Source organism: Dermacentor albipictus, chromosome 2, assembly GCF_038994185.2.
Source record: "Dermacentor albipictus isolate Rhodes 1998 colony chromosome 2, USDA_Dalb.pri_finalv2, whole genome shotgun sequence".
NCBI classification, from domain to species: domain Eukaryota; kingdom Metazoa; phylum Arthropoda; class Arachnida; order Ixodida; family Ixodidae; genus Dermacentor; species Dermacentor albipictus.
The window spans coordinates 153,026,012-153,048,462 of NC_091822.1; the positions used below are offsets into that span (position 1 = coordinate 153,026,012).

Genomic DNA, 22,451 nt, shown 5'->3' on the forward strand with positions numbered 1-22,451 from the left:
TCTCCAACAGTATTGCCAGCACAAATGATCACTCAGGAAAGTCAGAGGTAATGTGATGCTGTTTTGTATAGGCAATTTTCTAGTGAACCTCCACCTTCCACCTTTAGTGCTGAATTCCAGTCACAGAAGTGTCAAAGTTACCTAAAGCAGAAAACCAAGCAATCGACCACGTAACAAAAAATATAGATGCCATGGTCACCCAGAGAGCAATCTAACTTGCGATGAGCCTTGCTTAAGCATACAACACTAAGAAGAGGAGCAATTTTTTGAAAAGGTACAAATTCTTTACTTGAATAGAAACCCCACGACCCCACTAGCTTCCACTTTTGTACATAGGCAATATTTTATTTCTAGCAAAACCCCATAACCACACCAACATTCATCCATAAAGTTCATAAATGTCTTTAACTTTCATTAACATGCAGTACTTGACACACTTAAAAAACCCATCATGCACCAGAGGGTAGTATAGCTCTCCAAAGTCCGTACTGAAAGCTAAGCAAATGTCAGGATTACCCATCTTTCTTCAAAAATTCAACTAGTATTGGATGTTTAGAATGTGTCACTCGTATATGTGTCCCTGTTTTTTATGCCTGCCTTTCCGTACCCTGAGTGCACTGCAATACATATTATATATACATATTACATATATTACAATACTATTATATATGTACAATACGTGAAACGATCATATGCATGATCGTTTCACTGTGTCTACATAAGTCATTCCGATCACATACAGCCGTGCATCCAGTGCTCCCAAGTAAGGCGGCTATATAATAGCACTTTCTGGGTAAAAATGTTAGTAAGAAGCTAAACAGTGACAGGCTGTTTTAAAGCTGGTTGTCTGCAAACATACGGTCACTGCAATTTGGAACGCACCATTCAAGCATTCCTGGGAAGTTCAACCACGACTGTAGGTGTGCACATCCGCTTGAACACCACACGAGCATTCATTCGTCTTCGACAGACAAATGAGTCTCACTTGTGCGAAACACCGATACTGCATCAACTGCCTAAGAGTGGGCACAAGGATGCCTGACCAAGCAGCATGATTTATATTTCTTTACAAAGTCCTTATGATGCGCTGGCCGTCTGGGGTGGCGCAACAACACAAATCAACGTAATATTCTTGCATACATTACAGCCAGTTTGCTTGCAAACTGTGCAGGCATGGTTTACGCATGTCTAAGGCATTCTGGCTACAATGCTCTGATATGTTATTAGCAAAACGTGGGTGTATGACCAGTAGCACCATCTACTAATAACATTCAGCACTATCAGCAAGGGTACATTAGCATGCGGTGCAGAAACTAGAAGCTCGTCTTTTGGCTGCATTCATGTAGTGAAGAGCATTAGTTTTGGTTGTGCCATGCACTCGCTTGATCCTACTGAGTACGGGCAGACACTGTTAATGCAGTTAAGTTGCAAGCTGCAGCTAATGCGCCTACATCAGGGTCTACCCAAGCAGGATTACATGCCATATATAGTCAGTAACAAGTCAACACACTGGGAAAGACTCCTCTCACTACAGCATCCCGACCCTGGTTTTTTCCGTCTCTCCGTGCTCGCTTACGTCTTTCACAGGCACAAAAAGAAGGCTCCCGTGACTCTTAGCAGTAAACAAACATGCCATGGTCAGGCACTCAGACCAGGAAGGACAGAACTAACAGGAGGCATTAATGCTGAGGACCAAAGTTGATGCACAAAGCGTGGAGAACCATTGCAACAGCAAACAGATCCCTTTACATTCCCATCCTTCATGCAATGTAATGCCCTTTTGCGACCGCCGAAGTATAAACAAACAAATAAATAAATAAATAAATAAATAAATAAATATACAAACAAACTGGGTATGTTGCTGGGACAGTACTGGTGCTTAGCACAGAGTATATTACACAAACACACACACACACACACACACACACACACACTTGGCAGCAGCAGGTTGCTGTCTTGAAAATGGCATGGTCCTCACCCAGCAATGAGCTAGTGAGACATGCATACCAGCATAAGGAAAAGAGTCCTAAGCAGGCATAGTGAAATGGCGACAGAAACACACAGACATACATACTACGAGGCAATGGCTACCACACAATGAGTACACACATGCTACGACAATACAAATCTGGGACAACTGTCCGGCAGATGAGTGCCAGTTCTCTCCCAGGGGCATTTGCAGCTGTGCTCATGACTTGTCATGAACTATAGCGTGCCGAATGCCGAAAAACAATGAACATACAGTACGGCTAACAAAATCGGGTTTTAATGACATGTTTCAGTGTCAACATGACAATTAACAAAAACAGTGCCGCGTTGCCTCTCCTCGGACATGGGCCTCGGCTTGAACCAGACGCAGCTGATGATCAGAACCGTAATGCCAGGCAGCTCTACTAGGCAGTTCTGTCAGGAAGCCAGATGGTTAATGTGTCACGAATGCCGGCGAGGGATGAATTCAGATGCTGTAATTGCAGAGAATTGTAGCACTACTTACATTAATGTGTTGCCTCGTGACACAGAGGATTAGTGTGCCTGGTACACAGGCACAGAACAGCCATATCACACTGCTAATATCACGCTTCGTGTTCCAGCTGACATACGGCAAACTTCTTAAAAAAAAAAAAAAAACATAACCCATATGTTCGGGCGGAACTTCTATGCTGTAAGCAGCCATTCGGAGCAGCTGGTATTTTTTGTGGTTGGTCTATCTAGCTAACTAGAAATGGTCAAATAACCAAGTTTTAAATGCTAATCTTACAGTTTATGAGTCAGTATAAAAGACACAGTGTCTTTATAAACTGGAGTTGCAGTTGTGCAACAACAGGTGGCATCAAGGAACAATGACTTTTGTTGAAAAATGTGGTATAAGAATGGTAAACATGGTACACACACAGATAACATACTGTATCATTGAAGGCTACAGGAGTGGAGGTTCTGCACTTATGTTACTGTGGCAAATATTCCAGTAGCGTTTGACAATACTTTTGGTCACACGGAAAAGATACCTTAATCAGCATACTTTCTCTGTCTAACAGTCTCATGCCCGCCCAAACACGGAAATAAAAAGTAGAAATGCAAACAAAATTTCGCGCTCAGTGGTTCATTTTGTTTTATTTTGCTGTTGTAGTAAGATGTTAATGTTTTCTCTTCTCCAGCTTAAACTTATGCGGTTGAGAATGTGGAACCTTTTCTTCAGAAGTACTCTTACTTCATGGTTGATTGGAAGCGCACGCACACATAGTGGAGGAGGAACAGCCACGCCATATGCAGTAGCTGCTGGAGCAGAACACCTCGGCGTAAACATTCGCTTACTAATGTAAATTGGTGTCAGCGCACACAGGGAAACGTGAGCACTTCACACTCAATGACCACGGACGGACACTCGCTCTCAAGATGCTGGCGTGAGGAATTGCAGCAGCAGCAGTGAGTAATGTGACCTGCACGCTTTCAAGATGATGTGATCCACCGCTTTCAAGATAATGCACGTGTGTGTGCGTGCAGCCGTAGTACAATGCCCCCCTCCCTTTCCTCCCCCAGTACCATGCGCGCGACGAAATACGGTGCGCTTCCTCCACTTGTGCACGTGAGACTGAGCCACCATCGCTGGCTCGCCATAGTACGTTTTCACTCGCACACATAGCGTACGGCATGTGAGGATGATGTTATCACGAGACGAACCAGGTACGTATGCCTCGCAAAGAAAACCTGTAGCAACTGCCAAAGAGGTCAACCCAGCACACCTCTGTCTACGTTACTCCTCTGCGACGCTACGCTTCATTTCTCAATCCCAACTTCGCTCAACGTTACTTACACATTCCTCTAGGTGGCGTTACATTGCAGCGCATTCAGCGTGCTCCTTCACACTTTCCTCAGTGCGCTTGCTTCGCGACTTCAGACAGACACTACTGATATCACTAGCTGGCTTCTTGCGCTTGCGCATAAAAAGCTATTTGCTCAAATGCCACCTACACGCTGCTTATCGCACCCTGTAGTAGTTTCTGTTCTGACAATCCTTGGGTTACAGACATGCAACACTAAGAAACGTTTGCACCTTTTGTGGCTCAACTTGTTCCAAAACAATAAGCGTCATCTGGTTTGCATACCTTTCCTTTCTTTAATGCTGCGCACATAGGTAGTACTTCCAGGTCACGAACGGGATGCACATCAACTTGACATAGCACTTTTGACAAAAAAAAAAGCAAGAGCGCAGAGTTTTCAAGAAAGGAAACAAAAGCAAGACAGATGATTATTGTTTAATAACAAGTTATGCCCCATGGGGTATAAGCTTTCTTTAGAGTGTACGATCATTTTGTGGGCTGCACAAAAGAAAGAAAAGGCTTGATAAGGTGGACCCATGATTCATTCTTTCAACAAAAACGAGCTGGATTCAAGGTATTTCAAGTTGATGAGCAAGTCCTAGTATGGTTCACATCATTCTCTGATAAAACAGGCTTTAATACTGTCATAAAGAAGTGTGATGGCTTTGTCATGGAGTTGCACCACATAAGAAACAACAGAAAAAACAAGTGCCTAGATGCACATGTGCCCAACGTGCATCATACTTTCCTACACGGTAAAGGCTTGTGTACTGTGAGAGCCATTAAAGCAACCAACACATTTTTTTATGTCCCTTATGTTGTACTGTCCCCAGCTTGTAGCAGGTAAACCTGATATCTTGAATATGTAAGCAGTTGCTGCAGCTCCTAAATACATAAATTAAGCTGCAAGTCAGGGCTGGCTTGGGCCTCTGTTGTCCCTTTATGTTTTCAATGTTTAGTTTTTCCATAAGCCTGCATCAAATTGCCCAACCAACCAGATCACTCCTCGAAATCAATCAGTATCAAGGCGATTGATTTCAAGGAGGATTTCGAGGATTTCAAGATGATGATGCCCAAGCTGACTGAAAATGGATTTTTCGTAGGTTTTGTTTTCCACTCGCATTTGCATGCATATAAAGAAAAGTGCACTGAAAGATCCCAGATGGTCAAAACTTTTCCAGAGACCTACACACAATGGTGTCGCCCATAGCCCTGGTGTTGCCTTTGAGCTGTTAAACCAAATCAACCAGCCAATCAGCCTAAGAGTCAATCAATCAATATGGCAGTCAGTCAAACAATCTGTAAATCAATTCAATCGTCCTTCAGTGATTCAGTCAATAACGCAATCTGTCAGTCAATAAGCCAATCAATAAATGAGCCCCTCAGTACCGAAACGTGATGTGAAAGGACACTCACACACTCACACTACTCCTTTGGGAACCCTTATTCAATGTCAGGAGGGTGTCTCGGGTGGTGGCAACCTGCTTGCACACCCAGGGCAAGTGTGCAGAGAGTCGTGAATGAAAAGATCACACTCTAGGCAGAAGTTTTCCTTGCACTTCACACAACGGTATACCTAGAGGAGAACATGGGGAAGACCGCAAGTGAAGGAATTAATTCGCAGACATTTCAGTCATCGCCTAAATGCACCACTAGGTGTCACATCCAGAGCATGACAGAAACCCATCGAGTCAGTGCAACACGTAACAAGCAAAAAGACAAACCACAATAGTTGGCAGGGTTACAATTTCAGCCTTTAGTATTGTTCGCTGTGTGAGAGCAAATAAATTTGGGGGAGCCAGAACTTTAACACTGCAAACTTTTGCAGTCAGCTGATTGCAATATTTATTTATCCCCACTAAGCATCTATAATGCAAACAAATGCAACTGGAATCAACATCAAAAAAGCTGCTGCATTTCAGACCCATACATGCCAAGAGCTACCTATGCGTCAAAGTGGCAAACACAGTTGACTGAAAATAAATTGCTTGAGTCATTTTTGTCTTTTGAATATTGTATAGAGGCAGCTTGTCGCATGACGAGCAGAAACTTCCTAACAGGTTACTTTCACAATTTGCACACTTGAAAGCATATGCCATTCACTAGAAGTTCGCCTCTAGTGGTGTCCAACTGTGCACACAGAAGGCTCTGGTCTAGATGCAAGACGACTATCCTTTTTTTGAAGCGTCAGCAGTTGAACAAGGCTTAATAAAGGACAGCGGAATCATTGGTCACAGAAAGCGGCCCAAACTTTTTTATAACGTATATACTATATGTATCATGAGATAGGCATTACTTTTCACCACAGCAGGGTCTTCCGATTTTTCAGCTAAAAACATGGTCAAAGCTGTATGCATGAGACCAGAGTCTTTGTTAGATGTACCTCATGAATTGAGACATTTCTAGCGAGATCAGTGCACTTGAGCTCCTGGACGTTCAGTCATGCGATAAAAGATGTGCACAATATGTAACGTTCTATGATTTCAGAGCAGATTACAGTAGACCCAACACTTACATGTTTGTCTGATATGGACAATTGACAGGAGAAGCAGATTCTGGAAACAGAAAGATCAGATTATTATAGTTAATAAGCCAGCAACACAGGGCTCTGACAAACTATCGATGCTACTATTCTGAGCAAAGCGCAAACTGCTGAAATTCTACAAAAAAGAAGAAAAAAAGGAAAGTTCTGACTGATCTCCTTGCTTCAAAGCTACACCTAAGAGAATGTTGCAGGTGAGGACTACAGATTAACTTGAAGGCCCGTCGAGCTCGCATGATCAGTGCAGACCTCCAGCCGCAATCACCCAACCAAGTCGAACACGTCAGATCATGGCCACCGTGGCTTGAAATCCAGTCCACTACTCAACATCTTTGCAGTAGAATGCCGCAGTCATTATGACATGACAATGGTCACACAGAAAAAAATTATGCCAATTTAACACAGATGTTGGAATTTGTGTGAAGCGGTTACTTCAATGCTGCAAAACTAAATGTGATGCATATAAAGTAGAACCTTGTAGATATAATTCCATTATGTACGATTTACGGTGCCAATGTTCGCAATCGAGAACTAAAAATGAACCAATCTACTTATGCTAATTTTTTTCCTGCTTCATATGTTCCCGGAAGACATGATCACACAGCACCAACGTTCAGCAGATCCTCAAACTGGGATAGTAAAATACATTTTCCAGCCACTAGATCCCACGTAAACAAAGAAAGGCATGAGGTGCACACGATTGAGGGCAGTAGCCGCCTGCCGCAGCAGCTTCCCCGCCACACTTGCCCAGCCGTTTCACGTGAAAACGCTGGTGTGCACTAATTTTTTTATTCCTGAACCAGAAAATCTTCTCCAGGGTTGTCGCGCATCGCATTCACAGATATCGCTGCCAAGCCTACTGAGTTAAGCATCTTCATTTACCTGCTTCACAGCACATGGGCCGTAGTGGCACTGGAAGCATACTGCAGACTTTTATCAGGCAATAACCAAAATGCCCTGACGTTCCCTGTTCCAGGCAGTACAAAGGGAGAATCATGTATTGCTCTGGCCGCATCGCATTCTGGTGCTGCCCACCAGCTAGATTTCATTTCTATTTCTCATTACTACGCAATAAGAAAACAACAGTGTGCATTTCAGGGTTGCTTGAGCCTTAACAGCTCAACACGTGTCCACATCTCATGCTACAAAAACTCAAGCTGAGTGGGTGCGTCAGAACTTCCCGCCAATATGCCCTGCTCGAAGAAGCTGCTGACCCAGGCCGAATTCGAGGAGCACAGACACAAGCTTATCGAAGGCGTAAAAATGACAATGTGTGCCACGAGGCCAGTCGAGCCCCAACAGCTTTGCTCGCAAGGGTGTTTCACGCTGCAACGGTTAGTGCAACGCTTCCCATGAGGTAGCTTTCAGCTACAGTTGAGTACGTCAATACAATATTTTAGCAATTTCCGATCGTGCATTTTCTTCTTTATGGTATGTTCTTTCTTCTGCATTTTTCTAGAAATGTATGAACAAGGTTCTACTATAATTGTCTTTATTGTCATCTACGCAACATGTAAACTTCTGCAGTGCTTGTGTTCATGCTTTCCAATCTAAGCTGAAATGCAAACAGCAGTTCGCACGAAGGCACACTGCAAGACATCACCGCAGTGACGTCACGTGGGCGAAGAGGTGATGTTTGTCGAGGGAAGAATGGTGAGGACAGATGCATCCTGACAGAAGTACAACACGAAAAACAGAGGTAACAATGACAATTACTTTTCCTGTTTTATTCCCGAGTCCATGGCCTAACAAAAACTGGAGCAAGCACATGGCCTCGCGCACATGTGCTATGCGACTTGAGGCACGTGCCTATTTTGTGAGACACCAGCAACAGCAGCCACGGCCAGGAAAGTTCAGGAGGGTTCTCTAAGAAAGCTTCGCTTGACAGTAAATAAAATGCTGAGTCACGAGGAAAAACTTACACAGGTGTGTCTGCTGGTAGCGAGTCCCAGGGTACCTCTTCAAAGGCCTCCAGGGCAAAAAGATGGTGGTAGGAACGTGCAAGGTGCGGCGCTGACACCAAAGTCAAGCCTGCACAGGAAGAAAATACGACAGGTTCATTTTTTTAGCGTTATGTAAGCGTAGTGAACAGGAAGTGACTACAAATTGTAATTTGGGCAGAGGTTGCACGAGAACAACAGCCTTCTGGATGCAAAAGAAACTACGTAAACAGGTCACACAGAAAGAACAAGAAAACTGCAAGACATCATTTAGTTCTGTTCTCTCACTGTCTGAACAAAATTAAAGAATGCATCGTTGTACTAAAAAAGGGAATTGTGGCTCTAAAAGGCAACACACCAAAGCTAACTAGAGAGCTATGTGCGCAGTGCGCGCCGATGGATGCACCATTGGCCTTGTGCAGAATACTCGGGAAAGGAGCCAGCCGCGTGCCGTAGTTTGCTGCGTCATTGATTGTGCTTCTCTATCTTATTCACGTTTTTGGAGCAAAATAAGCAACGTCCTTCGCATGTGTGGGGTGGCCAAAGCTTCGAAGAATGTTGAAGAAGAGTTCTTGCACGGTGGGGGGCTCCAATACTGGCGAAAACGTGCCGGCGATACGGTTCTAATCATTACTCACAAAGCCTCATCAGCGAGAGCAATGGCAACGATGGATTGCCGCCATTCAGCGGGAAATTTCTTGTTCTTGTCCTTTCCTTTGTCATGCTGGTGTTTTTTCCACTCCATCATATTTAGATGGGTAAGCGATGAAGTTCGTCTGCAGTGCAACATGCGGTTTAAAGGCATTTCGCTAAAGTTTTGAATGCCGTTTTCTACTTCTACTGTTTGCCACTTTACCACGTTGCCCTTGCTAGGTAGAATGACTGCACGAGTGCATTGTGTTGTATGTTAGAGGTACTGAAGCTTGCAAGAATTGAAATTGTTGCTTTTATGCGGCCTGGTAAGTCCTCGCACCAGCTGTTGCGCACTTCATGTTTTTGCATCTATTTTATGTGTGGCTTCACGCATGTTGAACTGTTGCTTCATGCATAACTGTTGATTTTTTTTAGCTGCGAGGTTTTCACCCTGCTTCGTTTGTAATGGGTCTAAATCACACTTTGTTTTATCGGAATGATACCAAGCACTTCTTTAACAGCTTTAGTCTTTTCGCCCGAGGGCATCTGAGAGGTCGTGGTTTTTTGGGAGGTGTCTTTAGAAAATAGGTAGTTCAGGATGAGAATTTCTAATAGTTGCTGCATATGGTATTTTGTTCCATTTTCACTGAAAAGCTTACGTCACGTTTGGGAAGTCGTCACACCTTGATGCTGTCTGAGAAGACTTACCAAGCCGAGTGATTTGTTTGTTTCGCAACGTAGTCACTTATTGCATGTGAATTTTGTACTCAACTAAATTCTTTCTTATTATGCTTATGCAGCAGAGGACTAAACAAAGCATTGCCGCCAGCGCTCATCTACTTTGACTGGCGCTGCTCTGCCTTTAAATACATCGTGTCACATCTCTCTCTAGTAAAATTAAAAAAAAAAGTACAGAAACGTTGGTCAGACTTTAGCTTTGTACGTTTTCAAGCAGCTCCCTCAGGGAATTTAAAATTGCAAGAACTGCAGCGGGAAAGGCAGTTTATCGGCGTATGCAGCAGCATTGCATCGGCGGTACAGCGCTCACATGCGCTCTTATTAACCCATGTGTCTGGTAACTTCCTTGACTAGTGTATGCGTTTCCATCAATAAATTCGCAATTACTCTTCTTGAGGTGATTTTGACTGCACTTATTCGGCGATGTCACATGTATTCATCAGCAGAAAGATCACAATGGCATATGCAGACATCGCACAGCACGGATTTGTTTGAGATATAAGTCTGCATTAATGATGGGTGCTTATTGTTGAGGTACAGAAGCAGCATGGCGGCAAGGGTAGAATTAAAAAAAAAAGAATTATCGAGACATCGCATCACTCAACGAAATTTAGCAGCTAGTTAACGTCAGCTAGTTAACGTCAGCTCCACTTCATGTAAATGGGATTCATCGCATTTGTCTGCGGGACGCAACTGGCACGTATGTGGACCGAGTTGTCCCAAACACTGGTAACATCATGTTCATACCTGTTCCCACAGAGGCCAGCGTCTTCCCTACAGCTGTGAACTACAGAAGAAGTGGTCAGGCACTCAAACAAAGGAGAAATCGCAGCTGTGAATTTGTCATTCTTGCTGCAAAAGGTTGTCGTCTGCTACTGCTCCGGAGCGTACTTTTCGATACCCCGCTAGGTGGCTATCAGTGGTGCTTTTATAGGCGGTGCACTACGCGTATAGCGAGGCAATGGAATGACTATACTGGCCTACCTTTTGTTCTACTTCTATTGGACTATGCCAATCACTTATCCATACACTGTACAAGCCTTTATAATAGGCAACCATTGCTTAAACTTGGCGTGCCAACAGCAGCGCCATAACACAAAGCTTAGCAAGCACAGTTGGACATGCTTAGATTTCACATCAGCAAGTTCCCTGCTGTTCTTGAGGCGCATGAGTCCAGCATCTGACCTGACTTAGCACCGGCGTCCAAGAACATAGAAGCGCTCTTCGGGATGTACATTGCCAGAGACAGAGTATGGCTGGAGACTTCGAGCCCTATCAAATGTTGATACAGATGCGAGTCCTACCATTTTTATGGCGTACCTATCGGATGGCATCAGAACATTTTAGTACATAGGACACTAAATCTGCCTTGGTGCCTTCTGGCCAGCAGTGGTTCCCATACCACGCTCACTGGCATCGGTAGCATGACTTTGCCATCAATAAAGCAAACTGATCCAGGAACAACACGAAAGCAGCCCTAAAAGCAAATACTAGCAATAACATAACAAGAGCTTCGACACTTTTTAGATAACTCCGCACTATTTAAGAATTTGTCACTTGTTGCACACATTACATGAACATGTCAGGTGAATGATTATTAGCAGACAAAGCATTCAGGTTACTTCTACACTGCCTACAGGAAGCTGGCAAAACGAAAATCTTAGAAAGCACACATTATGGTCCACTCTAACCAAACTTGGGTCCGCAAAAGTTTAACACAGGTAGTAAGACACCACGGTTGGTGTTAACGCTGATTCCAACTACTCTTTAATCAATGCTCATAAAGTGATTACAACTATAGTCTCGAACTTATACAAGGACAAGTCAGCACTCCATGAAGTATAAGCAGCTTCAGAGTCTCTTTTCAGTTAATCAGATTTCATAAGAGCCTACAGTAGAAGGAAAAATATTAATTACCATACCTGATAATTTAATTACCAAACTTTCGAATTGTTAAAAATCTCATGGATGCAATACTGGAAGGGGGGGAGTAGCAAAAATTATTTTAAAGTCTGCTCTGAGGACTTACATCTTGCAGTGCACATAACATGTCATTAATGATGAATTACCTCTCGACACAACACACCAGCAAGCTTGGAACAGCACAAACTAAAAAACAATACATTGTTTTTAGATCACAGTACCTTTTTCAGTGATTCTGTTGTTTCCAATTTCGCCTGCTTCAGGAAATTGACTACATAAATCTGTTATAAGTAAGCCCGAGCTTGCTTTGGTGTCCTTTCACGATTGTAATACTAGAGAGAAATGGCTGAAGACTGAATTTTTTTCATGCACAAATTTATTTTACACAAAATTTGACGTAACAATAGTAAAATTGTAGAATGAGTCCGAATTTGTTACCATTTACGGAAAATTTGGGAGAGCTGGCAGGTATGTATTTGATGCCAGAGCAGAATTTTGCTTCTGCCAACGCAGACTACATATGAGAAAAATTCATCCAGTAGCATCCTGAACTTACTGCAGACTTTGCATTCCACAGGTAAAGAGCAGTATTTTCCACTGCACTGCGGACAGAAGTAGCCGCCCTTGCTCAGTCCATCCGAAGGGTTTTCACTGTCCAGGTGGCTGTCAACAGATGCGCAATCAAGTTATTAAGCCAAATCTACAGACATGAGTATCAATCATGAGACATTAATACGCAAGTATCCATTGTAGTTCACGTTTAACAGAAGTCTCAAATATACAACCACAGAGCTCTTGTCTGTGTTCACCTCCCGTCTAACTTATCTATAGTCCCCAGAGAACTCTCAACCCTTTAGCCTAACATGTCACAGTACATCCCATAGGGAGATATGTGCCACATACGCAGCCTGATGCCGGGCACAAGTTTGAGACCCCTTACCTACACGATGAAAGAGCTGGAAAATCTTTTAGTCATATCGGTACAATGTTAAATACAGGGTTATCCTACATACTTTCACTTTCAATTATTCTCATTAGTACGATACGTAAAACACAGGTGGAGTATAAGCACACCATTGGAGGTCCCGAAGTAAGAACTGTTGGGGGGACCTCCTCACAAAAAACAAATGGAGGTTGGTACAATTGCGGCAAACAGTAGCAGCTAGCATCATATAAAGGTTGTGTTAATCAGCAATAATGACATAATACAACACTCAGAAAACGAAACTGTGTGGTAGACCTTGAATACTATACAATGCAATGAATAACAACCCTCAATACAACATGCTGTAGACAATACCAATCACTATCATTGGTAAGCATTTCACAAAGAGCGATCGGTATCAAAGTAAGCTCAAATCCGTCATGACAACCAAATCATAAGTGTAACCACATGGCTAGGATAACATGGCTATCACTATACATTACTGCCACTTTGTTCCAAGAGAAGGTACACTTACCAGAAACAAAGAGATGGTTTGCCTTCAGTCTCCGTCCGGTGGTAGGGAAATCCTGAGAAAGTGACAAAACGTGTTTCAAGCACACCAAGAAGCAATGTTCATAACAAGCAGATGGCCGCCTGATAGTTGTGACCTTACCCATTCTGATCAGTGATGACTCTGCATTGCCCTATAACAAGAAGAGTGTGATTAGTAAAAATCAGTGCCAACTTATGCAACGTCATTCTTTTTCATCTCCTCTCAGTATATGCAATTCTAAAATTTGGCAGAACTTAATGAAGACAAGCAAAGATTCTTGAGCAAAGAACCTTATCAGTTCAAATGAGAAAAAGAAAGCAAGGTTTAGTAGCCAAAAATATACTGTCTATGCCTGTTTTGTAAAAACATTATCTGAAGTGTGAAATTATGCTTTTTTACAGCATGAGCACTATGTTAGACAAGCAAAAATGCTCCAAACGCAAAAAGGTGCAAAATTGATATTGTTTCCAGCCAAGTGTACTGCCCAGGAAGACGCCAGTTGTAAATCGCCACGGGGAATTAAACAATTAGTAAAGGACGACACAATAACACTTGCATTGCATAACAACATGGTGTAGTTTCCTTAATAACAAACTCTAGGCCCACTGAAATTTCACTTCAGATGCACAGGTACATCAGTGTACACAAACATGAATTCTATGATGCACACAGCAGGCAAAGAAGCTTGCACACATACATGGGGAGCAGGCAGGAACAAGCAAGAAGCCATCACCATATTCTTGAGACTGCACAATTAACACCGAATGTTTAAGTGTTGCTGCTGACTGAGTCATAAAGCTAGGTAGTGTGCTAATTGCAACGTGAAATTGAAACGAAAACCACTCGAGAGCAAAAGGAGAAATTGACACACTAATAGCTTAAAAAATTTTTCGCCATGCTCCTCCGTGAGCAGTGACCTTTCTGCAACTCAATGAAAAAAAAAAAAATGAAAGAAAAGAAAGCTGCGAATGACTACCGTCAGTGACGACCTAAATATGCAAAGGCAAATTTTCAGTCCAACAATAGAAAACTTTCTGCAGAAGTGCCTGCTAATTACATTATTTCATTTTCATAATGCCATGACGGATGCAAAGTTCTTTCGATACTAGCATTTCCAGGCAATTATGTTTTGGAGTACAGAGGCAGTGACAGCAAGCAGTATGGTTTGTGGGCACAGCTTGTACTAAATTCTTAGGTTACCACTGTAGTGACCTATCCATCACATTGACAGTGGGTGACATTATTTCATTTTCATAATGCAATGACGGATGCAAAGTTCTTTCGATACTGGCATTTCCAGGCAATTATGTTTTGGAGTACAGAGGCAGTGACAGCAAGCAGTATGGTTTGTGGGCACAGCTTGTACTAAATTCTTAGGTTATCACTGTAGTGACCTATCCATCACATTGACAGTCGGTGACATTATTTCATTTTCATAATGCAATGACGGATGCAAAGTTTTTTCGATACTAGCATTTCCAGGCAATAATGTTTTGGAGTACAGAGGCAGTGACAGCAAGCAGTATGGTTTGTGGGCACAGCTTGTACTAAATTCTTAGGTTATCACTGTGGTGACCAATCGATCACATTGACAGTGGGTGACATTATTTCATTTTCATAATGCAATGACGGATGCAAAGTTTTTTCGATACTGGCATTTCCAGGCAATTATGTTTTGGAGTACAGAGGCAGTGACAGCAAGCAGTATGGTTTGTGGGCACAGCTTGTACTAAATTCTTAGGTTATCACTGTAGTGACCAATCCATCACATTGACAGTAGGTGGATCAGCCATCTTCCATTTCAGCGGCAAGTCAAATGAGGCTGAGAGACAACATGGCCAGGAACGACTTCAAAGCAATGAACAAAAAGAAGCACGAGCGACTTGACCCGATAGCAGAATTGCACAGAATGAGGGCCAGAGAATAAAGAACCAACTGTGAGGGCCGAGCGAGCAATCTGGGAGCACCGCTGGCAGTGTTGTCAGTGTAGTTGGTGCGGTCCATTCGTGTTTCAGAGGGTGGCATGGTGCAGAGCTATGGATGCAGCCCATTCACATTTAGAGGGGTTGAAGGGCGGTGGGAGAGATACATGTGAGGCTGGCGTGCATCTCTCATGGAGAGAAGCACGCGACGGCAGTTGGGGTGGCGGGCGATCATGCAGCAGTTCGCATTTCACTTTTTCTTTTTTCTTTTCAAGGATTTCGCATTCCATTACCTTTCGGCACGGACACCCAGCAGCCAGACTTCATCGCTATAACCGATAATGTGGCATGGGGACATTGTCGTATGCAGGTTATTTTCTCATAGAAAACATAGAAAAGCTGACGGTGCAACGGCTTTTCATTGTTATAAATGATATATTGTTAAAACTGGTATCGTTATAAGTGGGTTCGACTCTACTGTCATATTTGCAGCTTCGACAAGCTTATGTTCACACTCCTCGTATTCAGCTCGAGTCAGCAGCTTCTTTGGCAGGGTATTTGGCAGGAAGTTTTGAGATGCCTACTCAGTGAAAATTATGGCACGAGATCCCAACTCACGTCGAGGGGGTGAGGGTCGAGCGGCCTCAAACGCATGTTGTTGTTTCCCTATTGCATAGCATTTTGAGACAGTGATGGGAAACTGAAATGAAATCGAGCTCATAATCGGTGCTGGAACACAATGCTGCCAGAGCTACTTCATGGAGCCAGCAGCAGGGAATGGCAGCGTGTTTGGGTTATCGCCTATTGAAAGTGTGGAATTCACTACCCGTGCCACTACACCACATGCACCGTGAAATAGATAAGTAAAGATGCTTATTGAATAGCCATGAATGTGACATGTGATGACCCGCGAGGATTTGCTTTTACTGAAAGAGAACACCGAGTGTGTGCCGGCATTTTCACGTAGCATGGGTGGGCAATTACTGCGGGGAAGTCGCTGTGACGGGCGCTTACTGCTCACAATCGTACTTGCCTCGCGCCTTTTCTTGTTCACATGTGATCTCTCGGCCAGAAAATGTATCATACAATCATAGTGTGGCGATGTTTGTGCTAGCATCATGTTTTCTGGCAAAGTATTAACCAGTAAAAAAATAAAGTGTAACTGTACTAGGTCATTTTTCTGTGTTCTTAGTCACAAACGTTGGCGCTGGGAAATTGTATGAAACAGGATCGTATCAATAAGGTCCTACTGTACAGGCCTTCAACCGACTTTCCAACCTCCAAAAGGTTACTCAAGTCTGCTTAGCAAGTCATCTAAGAGAACCCACCGATGAATAGCGACACATATTAAACAACCAATAGTGCTCACACATTCTCACACATTCCATTCAATCGCCAAAGCACGGCCAAAATACAAAACTTAATTACCGTGACAGGTGGAGGAATGGCATGCTGGAAGAGAATGTCCTTGAAATGGTTCTCGTCCAAGATAACATTGTACGTGCCTGAAAGAAGCAGCAACAACAAAAAAGAAAAATAATAACAAATAAGTAAATTAATTAAAAGGCAACAACTTATTTGCGAGAGCTAGCATATTCTACAAACTAACGAGTTGGTAAGATAGGTCCCCACAAATGCTGAGTCATTTGCATTAACAGCATGAAACCAAGCACTTCAATACACTGCAATATGCCACAAATCAAATGCAGAACAAAAGTAGAATCGGTAATGAGGCAGCTACAGTAAAAACACACTGCCAAAGCCTTTTGAGCTCCAACATTTATTGTCAAAAAAGTTAATATATTTAATCAATTCTTAACTGTAGCCAAGCAGTTTTATACTTAGGCTAAAGGGTAATTACCAGGAACAAGGGTAATGTATCAAGGGAAACAGACATTCTGTTGGCAACGTACCTCCAGTCATTTTGGTAAGTTTGCAGCACACATGAACTTCAGCTGCCAAGCCAACAACACTGCAACGAATGTTGCACTTGCGCATGGTCTGTGGAATGACAAAAGAACAAATCGTTAAAGTGAACTGTAGGTAGTGGCTACAGGGTGTAGAAGTTGCTTTGAAATTACTACTAGAGGGAACTGTAGTACTGCAATAATTTACCTAGCATGGATACATATATGTATTTTTCTAATCCTGGCACTTGCGACTTTCTTGTGGATTGGTATTTACTACAAGTTATGTTCCTACATTTCCAAGAAATCCTGCTTTTCTAAATACACTGTGGTCCGAAGGTTCTGTGCACATCCATAATTACCGCAAATTGTTGCATTTATAATGCAATAGCATTTTGCTGAAAGTGATCAATTCACAATATCACAAGGCTGTTTGAAGACAGAAAGAAAGATAAAGTTTAGACAAATCCAGGTATTACCGATCATTCCCATGCTAGTTGAACTGTCATGCTTGCAGCTCCCATAGACAGTAATGCGCATATGCAAAAGTACAATGTGTGTTAAAGGGACAAAGTTTGGTAAAGAGCTTTTTTTCAAGGCTCGACATGCATTTATTTTGTATGTAGGAAAAGGTTGGCTACTATTGGAGAAGCTGAAGGGCAGAGTTCCCCTCATTGGATTCTGTCTCTGAGCCCCACCGCCGAGACATTACAGTAAAACCTCATTAAACCGTACCTGCTTAAACAGTAGTTTCGTTTTAAAAGTAGTAAAGTCAAATCCCCGACTCAGCACCCATTGAACATAATGTGTTCTGTATCCGCGTAGACCGTACCAGCCTATTGCGTACGTATCAGTTAACACGTAGTGTTTCCACTTTTCGTCGCGCAAACACGACGGTGCTTCGTCTCCATCGAGCGGCCCGGCAGAACAACAAGCCTCAGAGATCTGAACAACGGCCTCTAATCACCCTGTGCGATTGCGAGTGAAGTCACATCAACATCAACATCATTTCGGCACCGTCTCCAGAGAGCGTTGTGGCATCGTGTATGCGAGGACTCGCGCCATGCCGAAGCTCTGATAAAAAAGATGCCAGGTGCTCAACATAGAAGAAAAATTAGACATTGTTCATGCTGTTGAACATGACCCGAAGAGGTCAGGGCCTACTGTTGACTACGGTGTGTGGCACTTGGATTGTGAAGAAGTTGCTCGGCAGCGCTGCCGCGACCACGAAGTGATTTCAGCTGCGAGGTTTGCCTAGTGACAGTGATAAGGATGACACGGAAAGCAACAGCACGGGTGATTCAGGCTCAACAGTGGCAGAAGCTGCGCGTTACATTAGACTCACGAACGCAATCGTCGCGACGAGAACAGCACCCTACAATGAAAAGGTGCCCCACGACTTCTGCACCGCTACCATGCCCGCACATGGAGAATATGCAACAATAACGAGGAATCTGCAATGCGAGTGTTTGCCGAGAAGAGGGGGCTGGTTGAAAAGCTGGCTCGCAGCTTCAGTAAGCTTCAGGCCGCTGTCGTCGCTGCTAGGCCGCCGTGGCATCAAACGAAAATAACACTTTTGTCGCGTGAAATAAATAAATACTCCATGTTTTTTCCACTTTTATCGCAATCTCTCTTCCGTTTTTGACAGGTAAGCGGGTGACCTCATGCTATTTCGGTTAAGCAGTACTACCGTTTAGTACATACTTTTTTCGAGCTCCAGCCAACTACGGTTTAACGAGGTTTCACTGTAGTACAACAACACGGATTTCAAAGTATCTTTCACGTGTTTAAGCCACTCTTGTTCTGAGAAAAAAGCTTTTAAAGTTCACTAGGTGCAATAATTAGACGCTTTGCAATGCAATGTAGCCCATATTTATCGATATGCTATTAACCAGTCCCACATAGGCAACCAAATTTTTTGACTTCACAACGAACTAGGGCGGGAACTTTGGAACCTTCCCTAATAATTTAGGTGCCTTCGCAACCAGTCGCACATAGGCAACCAAATTTTTTGACCTCACAACGAACTAGGGCAGGAACTTGGGAGCCTTCCCCGATAATTTAGATACCTTCGCAGCAGCACCATGTACCTCATAGGGTCAATGTACAAGAACGTCTAAAATTTTGGACGCAAAAGGCCTTCTCCATCCGATTTTCCTGACTTTTTGCCATGACCGCAAGTCTGAAACGACATTAATCGACGCCACCACCGCTGCCATTTTATTTCGCCACCTCAAACCGGCGCTCTCACAAGCAGATCCACTGGCAGTCGTAACCACCACTGCAGTAGTGCTAGGCCTGGCTATTTCAATGTTCGCTACCAAGCTTGCTGTTCGGTGCCATGTTTTTCATTGAAAGAATTGACTGCTGTTGGCAATGGCGCCGACTCCACCTCTGTAATTTTACCCAATGACTTTGAAGCGTGGAAAGCACGAGTTGCATGATGCCAGTTCCCGAAAGTCAGCTTCCAGGAATGTTATGCGGTAAGGCATACACAAAGGTATTGCAGTGTACCATATCAAGAGCGTGAAGGGGCAATTGTCATGGGACACGGTATGTATTCCTTAATTATAGACGTGTGCACCCGCCGTCTCCTGTCGCAGTACGAGCTCCGTTGCGCCTAATATGTGTACTGGCAGGCCTTCAGAGCTATTCCGAACGTGCCTATGGCGATACGAGCCATGGGGGCAGTAAAAGGCATGCATTCATTTTTTCAGACTGCCCGATTTTTTGGATGTTGTTGCAGACCCTATGGAGTCCAAAAAAATGACATTGACTGCATACCGGAAACGTAATTTAGCAATCGAGCTTAACTTAACACCACTCTTTAGCACCCCTTTAGGTTACATTGTTGGCAAGATGTGAGGGGCAACAAGCATCTGAGCAAGCAGGTGCTGACTACAGCAAAACAGCAACGAAGAAGCCGACTGCCAGAATAATGCACTCAACAGCATTTTTTACATGCAGTGACATTACCTAGACTTGGCTTTAGAGGAAGCTTTAGTGTAAGGCCGCATTCCCTATTGAAACACCAGTAGAAATGCTGCAATTATGCAATCGCTGAATTTCTTGTCGTTGAGAGATGCACAGCACCCACATTGCTGACTGGGACACTGTGCCTGCGACGTTGGTGCACGTGGACTACAGTGCACTCTTTCTTCAAGCCAGAGGAGTTTGCATTGCTCACTGTCTTTTTGTGAACTCTGGCACACACTCTTGTATTGTTTCCCTACATTCATTGTTCTGCTGATAAATGTGTTGCAATTTTTCACAAATATCCCTTTGCTTTTTCACTGTCTGCCAGGCACTGCCAGTTCAAGCCCTCTGTGGCTTTGGTAGGATGAACTTTTGTATTTTTGTTAATAAATGTATTATTATTACAGTCGAACCCAACTATATCGAACCCATTAACATCGAATTATTCTGTATATCAAACAATTTATGAACACGGTATAGCTACAAGGAGTATACACAGCAAAAGTTACACTTACATCGAACAAAAAATAGCTGCGACTCCCCATATATCGAACATCAAGCTGTGCAAAAGTGCGCCCAGAAGTTGGCTTTCCTTCGCGACGGTGGGGAAACCCGGCGACACGGCTCCATCCAATCGCTCTCCCTACTGTGAACACGCTTTGTCGGGTGAGCCGTCGATACCCCCCTGCAAAAAATGATCGTTGCCTGCCCAAACCGCTTACTCAAATAGCCAATCAGAGGCTCCTGTGCCCTGGTCATGCAAGATGGCTCAAGTGTGAGTTGTCTCGCTGCTTTTCTGGTTCATTGTGTTTGTGCCTTGAAGGCGTTTTCCTGCAGTGTTGCCGTGATGTAGCAGCAGAATTTGCCTTTTTCCGCGAAACTCGAAATCATGAATCGAATCAAATGCGGTGAGAAGTCGGATGTCGCCGCAGCATGCAAGATTCCGAGCAGCACTCTCAGCACAATCTTGAAGAATAAGGGGGCGATTAGTGCTAAAGCAGACAAATTCGCGACCTGGTGCCTGTGGCGCTCAACGCATCCGCACGGCCGTGTACAAATGGTTCATTCGAAATTGCTTCAGACGTGCCAGATTCCGCGTACCTGGTGGTGACTGAAAATTCTGATGTGTGCAACGAAGCTGTTGCCGGTGTTGCCGAAGTTTGAAGCAAGCTGTCAGAATTTCCGGAAGCTGCTGACGAATCAAAAGCTGATGAGTTTGTGAGTGCGGATGATGGTGTCGTGACCACACGAAAGCCCGAAAACGAAGATTACATTGCTGACATCGTACCGAGCACCAGTGAAAGCGGGCACAATTTGGAACGCAACGACGATCCTTTGCCCACATCATGTGAGGTGATTGGTGGACTCACACAAGACTGGCGCTTCTGTGCAAACGTGGAAGGTTGTGGCCTCATTTGCTGAGACTCTTTAGACAATGTGAAAAAGTGCATGCGTCGTAGGCTGCGAAATTGCCCAACAGAAGAAAATACAGGACTATTTCATGCGAAACTAAGCTAATTTCATCAATAAAGAGATTTTATAAATGGTATGTGCTCTTATGACGTCCAATTCTCTAGCAGGCTTATATCGAATTATGCCCTACATCAAACTGATAGGCATTTTTTTGCGAGTTTGATATAGCCGGGTTTGACTGTACTACTACAACTACTACTACTACTACTATTATTACCTGCAATAATATTTGCATTCGTGAAGCCATTGCATAAGAACACTTAACTGTGCCAAGAGTAAAAGGAAAAGTCACTAGAGGCCACCTCATAGCAGGCTCTTTAACTGAGATGTGTCTTGATGTCCTAGGAGCTTGCCAATGGATGGTGTGGCAGACAGAGCATACATGCTGCTCCATGCAAGCTGAATGCCTTCTTAGATTGCGAAAGAGCCTCATAGTGTAGACCTAGAGTTTCCAGAAGTTCTTCAGGTGGCGCTAGAACTTTCTCAAAGATTTTAAGGAGGAACCAGGACGTTGTCATGAAGATTACAGGAGTGTGTTATCAGTGAGTTGGGGACTTATAACCAATGTTCCCAACAATTGTGTTCAGGGAATAAATGAGTGACTGGCATTCGATAATCTACCTTCTGGAATATTCGTAATCTACTATACGGCATTTGACAAATTTTCTCTACTCGAACATATGCCAGCAAGATATCCTACAGCTTTAAGAGAGATGCCAGTGAGCAAGACAACCTACCTCAATGGTTGTATGAATGTTGCCAGGATCACAAGTGGTCAAGCTTCCAAAGATGACCAATACTTCCCGACTGGTGTGCACGGGCAGGTGCCTGGGAGAGGGTTGTTGCACCATTAATAAAACAGCTGGCATCTACACAGATGGCATTATGCGAGTCCCTTGAAAAACTTTCCTCAAAATCTGCAATAAATCCGTATCCTTACGGCTTATATGCACGCATAAAGAAGGTACTAGCCGTTATGCTAATGTATATCACACTGTATGTCACCTGGTGCCATGTGTGCAGGGCTCAAAACTTGAAATGTGAACAATACCTAAACTACTCCAATGTGTTGTTTCATTTATGGGTTCCCCTGTATTTGTA

The 22,451-nt window shown here is 43.5% G+C and overlaps 1 protein-coding gene across 2 annotated transcripts in view; it reads right to left on the reverse strand.

Moving 5' to 3' along the window:
• Positions 1 to 2,244: 2,244 nt before the first annotated feature.
• Ssl1 (general transcription factor IIH subunit 2 Ssl1) overlaps positions 2,245 to 22,451 on the reverse strand; it is a 29,096-nt gene continuing 8,889 nt past the window's right edge. Inside the window, exons 6-16 of one of the 2 annotated variants that reach the window (XR_010563740.1) lie at positions 22,088 to 22,178; positions 16,908 to 16,995; positions 16,423 to 16,499; positions 13,193 to 13,223; positions 13,055 to 13,106; positions 12,151 to 12,257; positions 8,283 to 8,391; positions 6,334 to 6,373; positions 5,235 to 5,394; positions 4,104 to 4,180; positions 2,245 to 2,462 (exon numbers count right to left, since the gene is read on the reverse strand). Coding sequence is in view for 1 of the 2 variants with exons in the window: in XM_065429261.1 (XP_065285333.1) it covers positions 5,272 to 5,394; positions 6,334 to 6,373; positions 8,283 to 8,391; positions 12,151 to 12,257; positions 13,055 to 13,106; positions 13,193 to 13,223; positions 16,423 to 16,499; positions 16,908 to 16,995; positions 22,088 to 22,178 (718 nt within the window). In the remaining variant the exon portion in view is untranslated. The remainder of the gene's footprint in view (positions 2,463 to 4,103; positions 4,181 to 5,234; positions 5,395 to 6,333; positions 6,374 to 8,282; positions 8,392 to 12,150; positions 12,258 to 13,054; positions 13,107 to 13,192; positions 13,224 to 16,422; positions 16,500 to 16,907; positions 16,996 to 22,087; positions 22,179 to 22,451) is intronic. The other variant, XM_065429261.1, reaches the window with a different exon arrangement.